The sequence below is a fragment of the Bufo bufo genome, chromosome 11 (genome assembly GCF_905171765.1).
Source record: "Bufo bufo chromosome 11, aBufBuf1.1, whole genome shotgun sequence".
Taxonomy (NCBI): Eukaryota; Metazoa; Chordata; class Amphibia; order Anura; family Bufonidae; genus Bufo; species Bufo bufo.
In genome coordinates, this window is record NC_053399.1 from 19,486,135 (window position 1) to 19,502,115 (window position 15,981).

At 43.5% G+C, this 15,981-nt stretch overlaps 3 protein-coding genes across 5 annotated transcripts in view; 1 reads left to right on the forward strand and 2 right to left on the reverse strand.

Annotated features, from left to right (window-relative positions):
* The window catches only part of CCDC197 (coiled-coil domain containing 197), a 155,286-nt gene extending 140,858 nt beyond the window's left edge, over window positions 1–14,428 (reverse strand). The window contains exon 1 of the mRNA XM_040410944.1: window positions 14,371–14,428. The gene's annotated coding sequence lies outside the window, so the exon portion shown is untranslated. The remainder of the gene's footprint in view (window positions 1–14,370) is intronic.
* Window positions 1–15,981, reverse strand: part of FAM181A (family with sequence similarity 181 member A) — a 70,847-nt gene that overhangs the window by 54,569 nt on the left and 297 nt on the right. Inside the window, exon 1 of one of the 3 annotated variants that reach the window (XM_040410948.1) lies at window positions 15,552–15,598. The exons of the other annotated variants lie outside the window; for them this stretch is intronic. The gene's annotated coding sequence lies outside the window, so the exon portion shown is untranslated. Of the gene's footprint in view, window positions 1–15,551; window positions 15,599–15,981 lie in introns of those variants that run through there. 3 annotated transcript variants of the gene reach the window in all.
* Window positions 1–15,981, forward strand: part of PRIMA1 (proline rich membrane anchor 1) — a 65,549-nt gene that overhangs the window by 14,205 nt on the left and 35,363 nt on the right. The window contains exon 2 of the mRNA XM_040410973.1: window positions 14,147–14,191. Coding sequence (XP_040266907.1) covers window positions 14,147–14,191 — 45 coding nt within the window. The remainder of the gene's footprint in view (window positions 1–14,146; window positions 14,192–15,981) is intronic.

Here is a 15,981-nt window from a genome sequence, read left to right on the forward strand (position 1 = left end):
ACAGAGAAACGGCTAGACAATTACCGATTTTCCCGTCATTCTATTCCGGAAAAGCCCGGTCTAAGATTACACTATCTATAGGATTAGTAAATCTGTTCATGAACCAGGAGGATTAGTATGCACAATGCTATAGAATCCCTCATACAAAGTGTTACACAATAGCGCAAAGGGACCTGGCATTTGTATCTGCCCTCTATGAAACGGATCTTTAACCCATTGCTGTCTCAACAAAGAAGGTTATTCTACTACTAAGGAAGGGTCCTGTATGTGCGATCAATGGGACCCCAACCATCGGCAGAGTGTTTACTGGATCACTGTGGCCCCTTGACTGTCGTTCCTACATGTGGCCCTTGTCTGGTACTACAGCCTTAAAATATTTGCAGTGAAAATACCTGGAACCCCCTTTAAGCACCTTTTGCAGAGACAGGAGCATTGACCGCAATTTTTCGGCTATAGAAAAGTCTTATAAGAAAAATCCACCCTATAGCGCCCCCCGGTGTACGGCCCCCAGTCTTGTGGCCGCTCCTGCATTAAACATCACTGTTCTCAATAGGCTCATCCGAAAAAGATTAAAACTAAGAATCCAAATAGAAGTGGGGGGGGGGGGGGGTAAGCTCTGAGCGTGGATTTAGTCCCATAAATATTAGGAATTACAATGTCGGGGATTATGTTCCTTTCCCTTTAGTTAGCTTAGGAGTGTTCAATAAGTTTGAAGGTCACAACTTACGGGTAATTCTCCTGTCCAAATAATACAGATCACGTTCCGCAAATCCCCAGTATTTATGTATCTCGTGGCTAATGCCAAGATGGAGGCTTAGGCGCTCTCGGCTCGCAGTCACTGGGGTCATTATCTTTGTTTAGAGGGAGCTTTCGCCATCACTGTCAATGGGGAGAAGATTGGCGCCCCACCCCTGGCGTCTTGGCGGGCCGCATTATTAAGCGCCTTGGCGTCTCTTGTTTACCCGACATTTATTTGCTTCTTAATATCTTCTTGAGTCGTGCGCTGTAATGTACCTCGCTGAGGAGTTTACTGCGAGACGGCCCCTAATCCCCCCACCCCCCTCCGGTTTCTGACATGACAATCTGTTGCAGGAAAAATGACAGGGAGACACCAAGCGAGGATTACCTCTCAAGACGCGGATGAGAGGCAGCAAATTAATTCTGGGAAGCAAATAGTCTGCTTCCACCCAAGTAAATATTCTGCAGGAGAAGATGGATGGACGGAATGGGCTCTCAGAGTTAACTCCTCAGCTACCAAAATCTAGAAGAACATTTTAAAGGGGTGAGCTAATATGAGGGAAGGGGGAGGGGGGGGGTCTCATTAGATAACTCTACCCCAAGCCATTGGTCACCCATTGTTGGTTCCCTTCTGCTGACCATAGAGGGTGTCACGACACCGGGACCTTAATAGTGGTCCAGAATGTTAAAAGGGGTAGTACCTTTAGAGAAGTTTTTTTGTTATTTCCTAAGCCATTTCAGAAGGGTCCTGCAGTTTGGACCCCCATGATGTAGAGACAGTAGCCTTATCTTCTGCCGGTCTAGGTACCGGACGTCTTCCAGTTGCAGATGGCACTGGGAGGTATTGACAAATATTGAGGGTGTCCCATTGCAAGAAGATAATCCTGAGGTTAGGTCACCCCTTATGTATTCCACTGTAATATAAGACACGTTGACCACGCTAAACAACTTTGATAGAAGGAACCTTTGGCTTAGGAGAAGCTATAGGGATGCCAGTAGAAGTCCAAAAGGACCATCATGCCAGATAAGAAAGTCCAACAACAATGCAATCAATGGGTAGATCCAGCACTTGAAGGGTAGATCCAGCACTTGGCCCCATACACTGGTACAGTGCCCAGAAGGGGCAGACTGGCCATAGACCTTACAGGGAAATTTCCCGGTGGGCCGATGCCCCGGGGGCCGCCTGAGCCCTCCTCACGGCCGGCCAGTGAAAGCTTTTGGGGATGTTTTTTGTGCTGCTGACAGTATCTTGTGATGGACTGTGGTATTTGGCTCTGTTGGGGTGGTATAATGTGCCACAATATAGTATTGCATGCCCTGCCTGGACCCGACTACAAAATGGGCCAATTTTCTTATTTTTTTCCAGGGCCACTTTAAGTTCCCAGTCCGCCCCTGGTGCCCGACAGCGGCCGTTCTCCCTATAGATCCCTTTCCCTTTTCTATTAATATCATAACGAGCAGGAAAATCCCCTTAAGGATTGATTTTACTATATTTTTTTTTTTGCCACAATAACTGGATTATTAATTTCCCGTCCTGCAAACAAGATGCAAATTGAATGTCTCTTAATTTGCACTAATTGACCGATGCAAGCAAATGTCACGGCCGATCAGGTTAACGGTCGGCTGCGACGCTTCTTGATTTGCCCTTGTGACAAGTGACGGATTGTCCCCCTATCCCAAGCAGTCAATGAATCCAGGCTGTTCTGCTCAGTACACTGCGACTCTCCTGGATGATCCCAGTGACCTCCATCCTGGCAGCCGTTCATATAGAGAATTTTGAGAATTCCCAAGGTACCACTTCTGTGGACGGCCACAGTTTCCCAAGACAGAACTGAAAATTGCAGAAAGCCAATGCGGATCGCTGAGCCGCCGCCATGTCACATCCGTGAGACCCTTCAGCTCCTGGCTTTGCTCATATAATTAGCAATGACCGTGCACAGAAAATAAGATATGTTTTAGGGCAGCAAATGATATTATTAAAGAGACACCACGCCTGCAGTCTATCATCTTTCCATGTACTGTGAGGTTGGAGTCAATCAATTGCTTCCTGTTTTCAGATATTTCAGGCTGGGGTGTGGTGTGCCTCCACAGCCCGGATACAATATTTTGGCAATGGACAGGGCTGGAGTTGTAATTCCATAGTTTGGCCATTTGGGGCAGTATCCTACACTCATGGCTGCTGCCAGGATCCATGCTGTAAGGTTCCCTGCAGTAGCTGCCTAATTAGGTTCCATCATTCTATAACAGAAACCAAAATCAGAGGTGTAACATGAAGCTCCCAGGCCCCAATGCAAAATCTGTACCCCAACTACCATGTGCCATTTATCATGCTGGAGTCTTAGTGACCACTCAATGCACCGGTCCCAGAGGTGACCGCTACCTCTCTACCTTCTATAGCTGTTCCTGGTCCAATTCATAAGGCTCAAGTCCAATTTTCTATATTTCCCTTAACCTATCCAGCTCTGACTGTAACAGCATGACCATATCTCCTGACCACTGGGTTTGGAACATATGGTCATGGGTTATCAGAAGGGGTAAGATACATTGGGCACCCTCTGTCGAGGACTGGATAAAAAAGATCTTAAAGGGGTTTCCCGGGACTTAGATATTGATGACCTATCCTCAAGGTAGGTCATTAATATCAGATCGGTGGGGGACGGACACCCCACACCCACACTGACTAGCTGTTTCGGGCAGCCACTGGTGCCACAATCTACAGTGGATGCAAGGCTCTGTATGTACACTGTGTAGTCTGTGGTACCATTATACCACAGCTCACTTGAATGGGAGCGAGCTGCAGTACCCCAGCATGGCCACCACACAGTGAATGGCGCAGGCGCCGCCTGCTTTTGACTATCCAGCGTATAGTTTCCAGCGCAAAACAGCTACTCAGTGGAGGTGCCCGATGTCGGACCCCACCGATCTGAAAATGCTGATCTATCCTGAAGATAGCCGTCAATATCTATATCCTGGAACACCCCTATATAAGAACCTTGCAAAATGAGTCCTTTAATATCATGAAACTCATTGAATCCTCGGGTTATAATATTTATTTTTTGTCAATTCAGGTTGACTGCCGACATTTTGCTTTTCCAAGGTCGATCCTGTTCAAGCTGCAGTGGTGGCTTATTGGTTGTCACCCAGTTAGGCCTCTTGCACACGAACGTGTGCTTCCCGTGCCCGTGCTGCGGACCGCAATTTGCACAGGCACCGACTGTGGGCCAGCCGCATGCGAATCGCGACCCCATTTACTTGAAAGGGGTCCGCGATCTGTCCGTTCCGCAAAAAGATAGGACAAGTTCTATCTTTTTGGCGGAACGGAACCCCACAAAAGCCCTCCGTAGTGCTTCTGTTCCGTTCTGCACCGCATCTCCGGATTTGCGGACTCATTCAAGTGAATGGGTCCACATCCGTGATGCGGAATGCACGCGGCCGGTCTCCCGTGTATTGCGGACCCGCCGCCACTGGAGACACGCAGTCGTGTGCAAGAGGCAATTTAGAAACAGCAATATAAAAAGAGAACAATTCAGAGCCTTAAAGCTATGGGCAAATGCTTTACAAGTTCATAAAATGGACAATCCCTCTAAGGCAGGCATCCTCAAACTGCGGCCCTCCAGCTGTTGTAAAACGACAACTCCCACAATGCCCTGCTGTAGGCTGATAGCTGCAGGCTGTTTGGGCATGCTGGGAGTTGTAGTTTTGCAACAGCTGGAGGGCCGCAGTTTGAGGATGCCTGCTCTAAGAAATGCACTTTACCTTGCAATCATTTACAATCATAGTCATGTCACGTTCTCATATAAACTCAAGACTCCATGCCTTGTTGCAGAGTCCTTTCTGATTATATTCTAAAATAAATGTGAAATCCATAGGGTGGCCAAGAGGTTCTGCAGCAGCCATTGACAGGTGCAGACTTTGCCGGTTAATAAAAAAATATATAAAAACCGGAGAGATCGCAGGACCCTTTAATTGGAAGTCATTTCGTCTTCAGCCTGGAAGAACTGGCTGCAGTATCTCCGCCTGCCGAGCCCCCAGGCGACTTTCTCTTTCATGTACTGCCATGTATGTAGATGGCCAAGTGGATTATGGTCGGTGTTGAGCACAAGTGCTGAAATAGCTTGAGGAAGCGCAGGGATAGTGTCCGCCCTTCAGTGAAAAACTATAGAACTCAACCATCAAGATACATTAAGGCTCCGGCAGACGTTCCTGAAGAAGGAGACTGAGCTCCGGGATTAATGTATTAAATAACGTAAGAGTGGAAGTGGCCGGTCGGATGACAGACGAGATTATTGTGCTGACCTTTACTGTATTATTGATATTGTAATTGAAGGTTATGTGCATCTATAGCATCTGATATGTCAGATTTATGGGTGCACGAGACATAAAATACTGCACCTAAGGGGTCCATGGAGAGAGAACCTGCGCAGGAATCCCTTCTTCACAGACCCCACAATGTCAGCAATGAGGAGGGGAGGAATGGCAGAACTTGAATCTTCTGAACCCAATGCAAAATCCATACCAGGGCCCCCACCCGTACTGATGTCTTCTAAGGTGGCACGCGAGCCTTTGGGCCCCCTCAGGCACCAGGGTCTAGTTGCGCCTCCTGAAACGCAAGGATTATGGAAAGGAAATGGGGGGCAAAGAGGCACCAAGTTCTCCAGTCTCAGGGGGTTTGGGCACCAGTCAGAGGAACCATTTTGGTTTTTCTATAAAGCCCCTTCACCTCTGTGTGCGCTCATGGTTTATGGAATCGTAATACTGTCATGTGCATGAGGCGTGCTGCGGTGACGATGGACATGGCGTCGTTAATGCTCCCCTCTCCTTATAACCATCAGCCCCTCCTGGCGCTATTAGGCCTCATGCACACGACCGTTCTGTTTTTTGCGGTCCGCAAACCGCGGATCCACAAAGAACGGAAGCCCATTGTAGACATGCCTATTCTTCTCCGCAAAACAGACAAGAATAAGACATGCTATTTTTTTTTTTTTTTGCGGGGCCTCGGAACGGAGCAACGGATGCGGACAGCACGCGGAGTGCTCCCCATCTTTTGCGGCCCCATTGAAGTGAATGGGTCCGCATCCGAGCCGCAAAAACTGTGGCTCGGATTCGGACCCGAAAAACAGTTGTGTGCATGAGGACGTAGTCTTTCCAGAATCCATTCAGTTGTTTCTGGGTTGTCAAGGTCTATTACATCAGCGCCAGCGTCCGATATCTGTATAATATACTATAACAATACCGCACTGTAGTGCAAGAATTCAATGCCTATACAATGTACTACACTCTACCGTACTATACTGTACATCACTATACTGTATATACCCATTATATACTGCACTGTACATCACTATACTGTATATATCCATTATATACTGCACTGTACATCACTATACTGTATATACCCATTATATACTGCACTGTACATCACTATACTGTATATACCCATTATATACTGTACTGTACATCACTATACTGTATATACCCATTATATACTGTACATCACTATACTGTATATACCCATTATATCCTGCACTGTACATCACTATACTGTATATATCCATTATATACTGCACTGTACATCACTATACTGTATATATCCATTATATACTGCACTGTACATCACTATACTGTATATACCCATTATATACTGTACTGTACATCACTATACTGTATATACCCATTATATACTGTACTGTACATCACTATACTGTATATACCCATTATATCCTGCATGCTACTGTACTATACTGTACATCATTATACTGTATATACCCATTATATACTACACTCTACTGTACTATACTGTATATACCCATTATATACTGCACTGTTAGACTAGACTAGATTATACTGTACATCACTATACTGTATATACCCATTATATACTGCACTGTACTGTACTATACTGTACATCACTATACTGTATATACCCATTATATACTGCACTGTACTGTACTATACTGTACATCACTATACTGTATATACCCATTATATACTGCACTCTACTGTACTATACTGTACATCACTATACTGTATATACCCATTATATACTGCACTGTCAGACTAGACTGTATTATACTGTACATAACTATACTGTATATACCCATTATATACTGCACTCTACTGTACTATACTGTATATACCCATTATATACTACACTCTACTGTACTATACTGTACATCACTATACTGTATATACCCATTATATACTGCACTCTACTGTACTATACTGTACATCACTATACTGTATATACCCATTATATACTGCACTCTACTGTACTATACTGTATATACCCATTGTATACTGCACTGTTAGACTAGACTGTATTATACTGTACATCACTATACTGTATATACCCATTATATACTGCACTCTACTGTACTATACTGTACATCACTATACTGTATATACCCATTATATACTGCACTTTACTGTACTATACTGTACATCACTATACTGTATATACCCATTATATACTGCACTTTACTGTACTATACTGTACATCACTATACTGTATATACCCATTGTATACTGCACTCTACTGTACTACACTGTATATACCCATTATATGCTGCACTGTCAGACTAGACTGTATTATACTGTACATCACTATACTGTATATACCCATTATATACTACACTCTACTGTACTATACTGTACATCACTATACTGTATATACCCATTATATACTGCACTTTACTGTACTATACTGTACATCACTATACTGTATATACCCATTATATACTGCACTTTACTGTACTATACTGTACATCACTATACTGTATATACCCATTATATACTGCACTCTACTGTACTATACTGTACATCACTATACTGTATATACCCATTATATACTGCACTCTACTGTACTATACTGTACATCACTATACTGTATATACCCATTATATACTGCACTCTACTGTACTATACTGTATATACCCATTGTATACCGCACTGTTAGACTAGACTGTATTATACTGTACATCACTATACTGTATATACCCATTATATACTGCACTCTACTATACTATACTGTATATACCCATTATATACTGCACTCTACTGTACTATACTGTATATACCCATTATATACTGCACTGTTAGACTAGACTGTATGATACTGTACAATATACACTGAAACACAAAAGCCGAGTCTAAAAAGGCCTTAAATAAATATAAATCTTTATTAATTATATGTATAAAACCTCATCCAAATAGAGACAGAAATACATCTATAAAGTGCGGTGTGCACCTGAGGGAGACTCCTATGAATACAATTATCACAGAGAGGGGGATGGAAAACAAGGAATGATAAACATCCCCAGGTGAAGGTGTTTCCGAAACGCGCGTCGCGGTGTGCGGTTCTCCTGAGGTGACTCTTCCACCAATGAGAATGGGATTGATTTATGTGACATCCTTTATGAGGGGTGTTTTCTGCGGATTCTTCCATACACTGTAAAGCGCTAGCTCTCATTTTTTCAGACTTTTCTCTATATGGATTTGGGATGTTTATCATTCCTTGTTTTCCATCCCCCTCTCTGTGATAATTGTATTCATAGGAGTCTCCCTCAGGTGCACACCGCACTTTATGGATGTATTTCTGTCTCTATTTGGATGAGGTTTTATACATATAATTAATAAAGATTTATATTTATTTAAGGGCTTTTTAGACTCGGCTATTTTGTTTAGGTGCATAGGCTCCTGTTGAGTTGGCGCTTTTATTGAGGGGTAGTAATGTGGCCCGTCATTGCTCTAGGGCCTTTATTTGAGGTTGTTGTTACTATATACTGCACAATACTCTGCTACCCTGTGCTATACATTACTGTACTATGTCATAGTAGACTCTTTTACAATGTACAATACTATACAATACTGTGCTATACTATACCACACTATATATTACTATATTATACCATTCTATGTAATACTGGACTGTATTATACTGTACAATACTATACTGTGCTATACTATACTACACTATATATTACTATTATACCATTCTATGTAATACTGGACTGTATTATACTGTACAATACTATACTGTGCTATACTATACTACACTATATATTACTATTATACCATTCTATGTAATACTGGACTGTATTATACTGTACAATACTATACTGTGCTATACTATACTACACTATATATTACTATTATACCATTCTATGTAATACCGGACTGTATTATACTGTACAATACCATACTGTGCGATACTACAGGGTGGGCCATTTATATGGATACACCTTAATAAAATTGGAATGGTTGGTGATATTAACTTCCTGTTTGTGGCACATTAGTATATGTGAGGGGGGAAACTTTTCAAGATGGGTGGTGACCATGGCGGCCATTTTGAAGTCGGCCATTTTGAATCCAACTTTTGTTTTTTCAATAGGAAGAGGGTCATGTGACACATGAAACTTATTGGGAATTTCACAAGAAAAACAATGGTGTGCTTGGTTTTAACGTAACTTTATTCTTTCATGAGTTATTTACAAGTTTCTGACTACTTATAAAATGTGTTCAATGTGCTGCCCATTGTGTTGGATTGTCAATGCAACCCTCTTCTCCCACTCTTCACACACTGATAGCAACACTGCAGGAGAAATGCTAGCACAGGCTTCCAGTATCCGTAGTTTCAGGTGCTGCACATCTCGTATCTTCACAGATAGTGAACATACAAAGATAGTGGGGCCATTCTTCATCAATGGAAACCTCAAGGCCACTGGATATGCGAAATTGCTACATGATGATGTGTTTCCCTCTTTATGCACTGAAGCTGGCACATTCCCTGAGTTTTTCCAGCAAGATGGTGCACCACCACATTATGGGTGTCAGGTCCGAGCATTCCTAGATGAGCAGTTTCCTGGAAAGTGGATTGGTCGTCGTGGGCCAGTTGAATGTCTCCAAGGTCTCCCGATCTGACCCCCTTAGACTTTTATCTTTGGGGTCATCTGAATTGTCTATGCTGTGAAGATACGAGATGTGCAGCACCTGAAACTACAGATACAGGAAGCCTGTGCTAGCATTTCTCCTGCGGTGTCGCTATCAGTGTGTGAAGAGTGGGGGAAGAGGGTTGCATTGACAATCCAACACAATGGGCAGCACATTGAACACATTTTGTAAGTGGTCAGAAACTTGTAAATAACTCATGAAAGAATAAAGTTATGTTAAAACCAAGCACACCATTGTTTTTCTTGTGAAATTCCGAATAAGTTTGATGTGTCACATGACCCTCTTCCTATTGAAAAAACAAAAGTTGGATTCAAAATGGCCGACTTCAAAATGGCCGCCATGGTCACCACCCATCTTGAAAAGTTCCCCCCCTCACATATACTAATGTGCCACAAACAGGAAGTTAATATCACCAACCATTCCCATTTTATTAAGATGTATCCATATAAATGGCCCACCCTGTATGATATATATTACTATACTGGACTGTATTATACTGTACAATACTATACTGTGCTATACTATAATATACAGTATATTACTATACTGGACTGTATTATACTGTACAATACTATACTGTGCTATACTATAATATACAGTATATTACTATACTGGACTGTATTATACTGTACAATACTATACTGTGCTATACTATAATATACAGTATATTACTATACTGGACTGTATTATACTGTACAATACTATACTGTGCTATACTATACTACACTATATATACTATATTATACCATTCTATGTAATACTGGACTGTATTATACGGTACAATACTATGTTTCACTATACTATACTGTTCTTCATTATACTGGACTGTATTCTACTGCACAATACTATGCTATACGGTGCTGTACTATACACACTATACATTACTATACTATGTTATACTGTACAATACTATACTGTGCTATACTAGACCATACATTATACTATACCATTTTATGCTATACTAGACTGTATTACACTGTACCATACTATATTACACTATATATTACTACACTGAACCGTTCTATGTTATATTTGACTTTATTATATTGTACAATACTATGCTGTAGTATACACACTGTACATTACTACACCGTCCTATGTTATACTGCACTATATTATACTGTACAATACTATACTGTGCTATAATACACTATATTTTACTATACTATACCGTTCTATGTTACATTGGACTATATTATACTGTGCTGTACTATACACACTAAACATTACTATCCTGTACTATGTTATATTGGACTGTTTTATACTGTACAATACTATACTGTCGCTTTACTATACTACATTTTACATTACAATACTATACCATACTACATTATACTGGACTGTATTACACTGTACAGTACTATACCATATTGTGCCATACTATAGACCGTACATTACTATACCGTACTGTACAATACTGGACTGTGTCATACTGTACAAGACCATATTGACAGCAAGCAGAGATCATCAGAATGGTGATGAATTGAAACATCTATTAGGAAGTCGTAGAACGTTCTATGACTACAGACTGGACGCCCCTGTCATCTCTTGCTATATATGATGTAATCCAGGGTTTAGGATGAGGGTTATTTCTCCGTTGGCCGCCATCATGGTTCACCTAACATATTCCCCAGCACTATACACAGACCATTATCACTCACTGTTCCCACAAATTAAAGGGGTTTTTCAGGCTCCTGATATTGATGACCTGTCCTCAGTATAATCAATATCCGATCAGTGGGCGCCCCACACCCGCACCGATCAGCCGTTCCCTGCAGCCTCCAACACTGGAATTAGCACTCTGAATGGAACAGGAAGCACAGCGCCGTTCAACGTGTGGTGGTCCTACCAGGTACTGCAGCTCAGCTCTCATTCACTTCAATGTAAGGCTGCAGTATCACAGCGCGGCCACTGCATTTTAAACAGTGGCCTCCATTCAACTCCGTTCAAAGTGTTACTTCCAGTGAACAGCTGCTCGCGGAGGGGCAGGACCCTCACCGATTGAGGATAGGCTATCAATGTCTGGAGCCTGGAAAACCCCTTTAAGAACAGGTTCCTAGAAAGGGAATATTCTGGTCAGAATCTCCCACTCCCAGACTGGATTTTTAGGATTCTATCATATATTTCTAAATGTCTTCCCTCCCGGCCTGTAATCTATAATGGGTGCCTATACACTACCCCTCCCAGGACCTCAGCGTTGAACATACTACAGACATTGCATGCAGTCTATCTATGTACTGTAATGGTACACCTAGTGGTTATTAGGGGTACTGCAGTTTTTTTTTTCTTTTAATTTCTTTGGACATTTTTTGGGTGGATAGGATTCAGTAAAGCCAGGGGCGTAGCCATAGGGGAAGCAGCTGCTATGGGGCCCAAAGTCAGAAGGGCCCACCCAGGAGGCGGACTAAAAGATTTTATTGTCAGGGACCCCCTCAACAGTGTGAGGCCTCATGCACACGACCGTATCTATTTTGCGGTCCCCAAAAGAGGATCCGCCAAAAATACGGATGACGTCCGTGTGCATTCCATGTTTTGTGGAACAGAACAGCTGGACCATAATAGAACAGTCCTATCCTTGTCCGTAATGGGGACAATAATAGGACATGGTCTATTTTTTTGCGGAACGGAAATACGGAAACGGAATGCACACTGAGTACATTCTTTTTTTTTTTGCGGAACCATTGAAATGAATGGTTCCATATACTGTCCGCAAAAGAAAAAACGGAACGGGCACGGAATGAAAATACGTTCGTGTGCATGAGGCCTTATACAATGACATTATATACAGTATATATGTGTAGGAAATGGACGGAGCCTGGTCTGAGAGGGGGATCTTGACTAGCCACAGGATTGGGGGTTGCATGGGAGGAGGGGGTTGCGAAGAAGTTTCTGGGGGGGCCATTAAAAAATGTATTGTGGGGCCCAGTCATCTCTACGTTACACCACTGAGTAAGGCCTCATGCACACGACCGTTCCGTTTTTTGCGGTCCACAAACCGCAGATCCGCAAAAAACGGAATTGTAGACATGCCTATTCTTGTCTACAAAACGGACAAGAATAGGACATGCTATATTTTTTTTGCAGGGCCTCGGAACGGAGCAACGGATGCGGACAGCACACGAGTGCTGTCCGCATCTTTTGCGGCCCCATTGAAGTGAATGGGTCCGCACCCGAGCCGCAAAAACTGCGGCTCGGATGCGGACCCGAAAAACGGTCGTGTGCATGAGTCCTAAAGCACAAAGCTCTATCCCTTCTTATACAACTCTATCCATAACGGTCATTATAGTGGCTCAGTGGTTAGCACTGGTGCTTTGCAGTCCTGGGTTCGAATCCGACCAAGAACGACATCGGCATGGGGTTTGCATGGGGTTCCTCCCACACTCCAACCTTAGATTGTGAGCCCCATTGGAGACAGTGCGATGCTAATGTCTGTACAGCGCTATATAAGTGCATTAAAGAAATAGGACCAATAATTCTACTCTTATCATTTGCAAAGACTTTCTATGTAGCACAGTCCATTTTAACCCTTTACGTATCCTGTGACAAGTTTTCTTGTTCTGTTTGGGAGAGATGCACAGTGCAGCTTCTTCAGTCTGGTAGGCAGGGTGCAGTTTTCTGCATGGACTATCAGCTCCAATATCCTCCCATCTCCAACACCCATATTGTCATGAGCCCAGAGTGTGGATCCAAAAGTCAGCCTCTCCCCTATAGTTCATTTTTCCACATTAAGGAGCTCTACTTTTTTTTTTTTTCTCAAGCCTGTGAAAACCCTTCTGTCTGGAGCAAATCCAGGATCTCCCTCCCTCCCCACTGGAATCATCCTCCACACCATTTAGATCCCAGTCAGGTGCAGGGGCATCCCCCCTAAGCAGGAGGAGTATGGGGGGGGGGGGGGGGAGTGGAGCAGCTCCCTCCACCTATCCAGGATCATGTGGCTCTAGAAAAGGGAACAATCAAATAGCACTGAGTGCCAAATACACAATGGACTCGCTAGATGGGGATGAAAAATCACTGCAGTATGCTGAGGATAGATTGCAGTCAGCCTCTGGCTCTGCTCTGGTCTCCCTGTAGTTCTGCATTCTCCAGCCTCATCTGGTGGGGATGTGACCTGTAGTTGTGGTCTCTGCAAGATTGCTATTTGCAAGAGAGTTTGTAAGAAGAAGAAGAATGGAAGATGCTACCTTGTTGGGAGGGTTGCCACGCTGCTCTTTCTCTGGGAGTCCCTGCTTGTGAGTCCACTGCACTTTTGCCATCTCATTGAACACCTCAGGACTCCAGCTTCAGCACCCCTCTGGTTCCAGCCAGGCACAAAGTAGGGAAGAAGGTGGAGGTGGGCACCTACACTGTCCAGGAACTACAAGAAGATGAAGTCAAGCTGGGGTGAGGCTGAGACATGGGACATATAACCACCACCAGGGGAGGACCTGCTTCCCCACAAGCAGCTAACTTTCCCCTTAAGGGAAAGGAGACATTTGGAGAACCCAAGACCCCAAAAACCCAAAAGGTAAGTCAGCATAGGCTCCCTGGAAGTGCAGGCTTCTCAGCAGTGCCCTGCATTTGCTTCTTCTCTATGTTTACCTTTCCGTTTCCATTTGTTTATGTATTTGTTACATTGTTGCTACTTGCTGGATACATTATGACACATAGAAGACATGGAAACTTTACTATAAAGCAGATACTCACATGCTCAGCCAATAAATCCAGACACTACTACCAGCCCCAACATCCCATGACATCAGATATGGGCTCTGCTCTGCTTTGCCTGTCCTGATCTGCAAGGCTTCATAATTCCTATCATAAACTGTGCACTGCATAGCAAGCAGATCCTGCAAAGAAAGAGTTAAGAAATGCTTGCAAAGGAAGCCAAGCAATGTAAACAGCGCACCTTATGCATCCTCAGCATAAAACAATCTCCAGGGACAAATCTAGTTAAGATTTGGCAGAGGCCCCCCCCCCCCCCCTCCTGAAGCCACCACAGACAGAATCTGAAGCTATAGTCCTCAGAGTTCAGGAACCTTACAGGGACTATTTGGGGCTGAAAGTTTATTCATTTTACTGTGTGTGATTTGCAGTTACCACTGACACTTTATCCATAGAGGTGAACAGAACCAGCTGGAGCGCAGGGCATGGACTACTGCTCCAGAAACGTCACCGCGGGTAGGTAAATGGGCGCCCTCCATAAGGAGATATTGTATTCCCCAAATCCTGACCTTAGACCCTTACATCTAGGGAGGGTTTTCTGCAGAGGTCTGTAGGGCAACAAGCACTCCCTTTATGTAAGCGGCATGCTGGGAGTTGTAGTTCTGCAACAGCTGGAGAGCCACAGGTTGGGGCCACTACTCTAGAACATGTTGTAGACATCTGGGTTCATGTGTAGGTCTAGCACATGGGTGGAACTGGAATCATAGAAAAATTAAGCTTTTTTTTTTTTTTTTGCCGTAAAGTGGGGCGTGGTTGCTCAGCGAGCTACGAATTGTGGAAGTATGGCGCAATTTCTGTAGATAACAGCCTGTCGGATGCAAATCTGTAATTTTATCACCAGAATGTGCATTAGTTGGCCCTAAAGTCAATCAGCGTAAAACCGCGCTCTATTTGGTAAGAGCCACAACATAGATAGATGAGGGGCCCCACTGCACAGAAGGGAGGCGGAAAATTTACTGTAAAGCCCCCCACTCCCACCTAGGACATGAGGCTCGCTGCCAACTATCTAGAAAGAAATAGAAAGCAGAAGACGACTAATATTTCTAGAACAATAACCCATTCTGTAGATCACTCAGTCCATGCCCCAAGAGCTCACAATCTTATCTCGCTATCCCACTCCCAATGCATCCCATTCCTCACACAATCTCACAATGTAATTTCACCTTGTGTAACTCCCATCCTCCTTGTGCCCTGGAGCTCACAATCAACGTCTCACAATCCCACATCTAGTGCATAACTCCCATTCTCCGCATCTCTTGGAGCTCACTGTCTAATCTCTCTGTTCCACACCCAAACTATTCCTCCCATCGCTCCGGTCCCAGTCTCTTTATGTAACACACACACATATCATAGGAAATCAGTAGAGCGGACGGAAAAAAAAAGTGGAGGAAAATCCACAAGAACATGCAGTAACAGGGTGATGTGTTTTGGATGAGGCTTGAGATCTAGTGGAGCCCACGGATCCTGGTGTCATCTAGTACCACGGGGGGGACATGACAATAGCTCTGCTGTCTATTATGGGATTGGGGAGGGGGGTGAGGAATTGTCATTCCCCGTTGATCTCCACTTTCATGAATCGTGCTATTTACCACT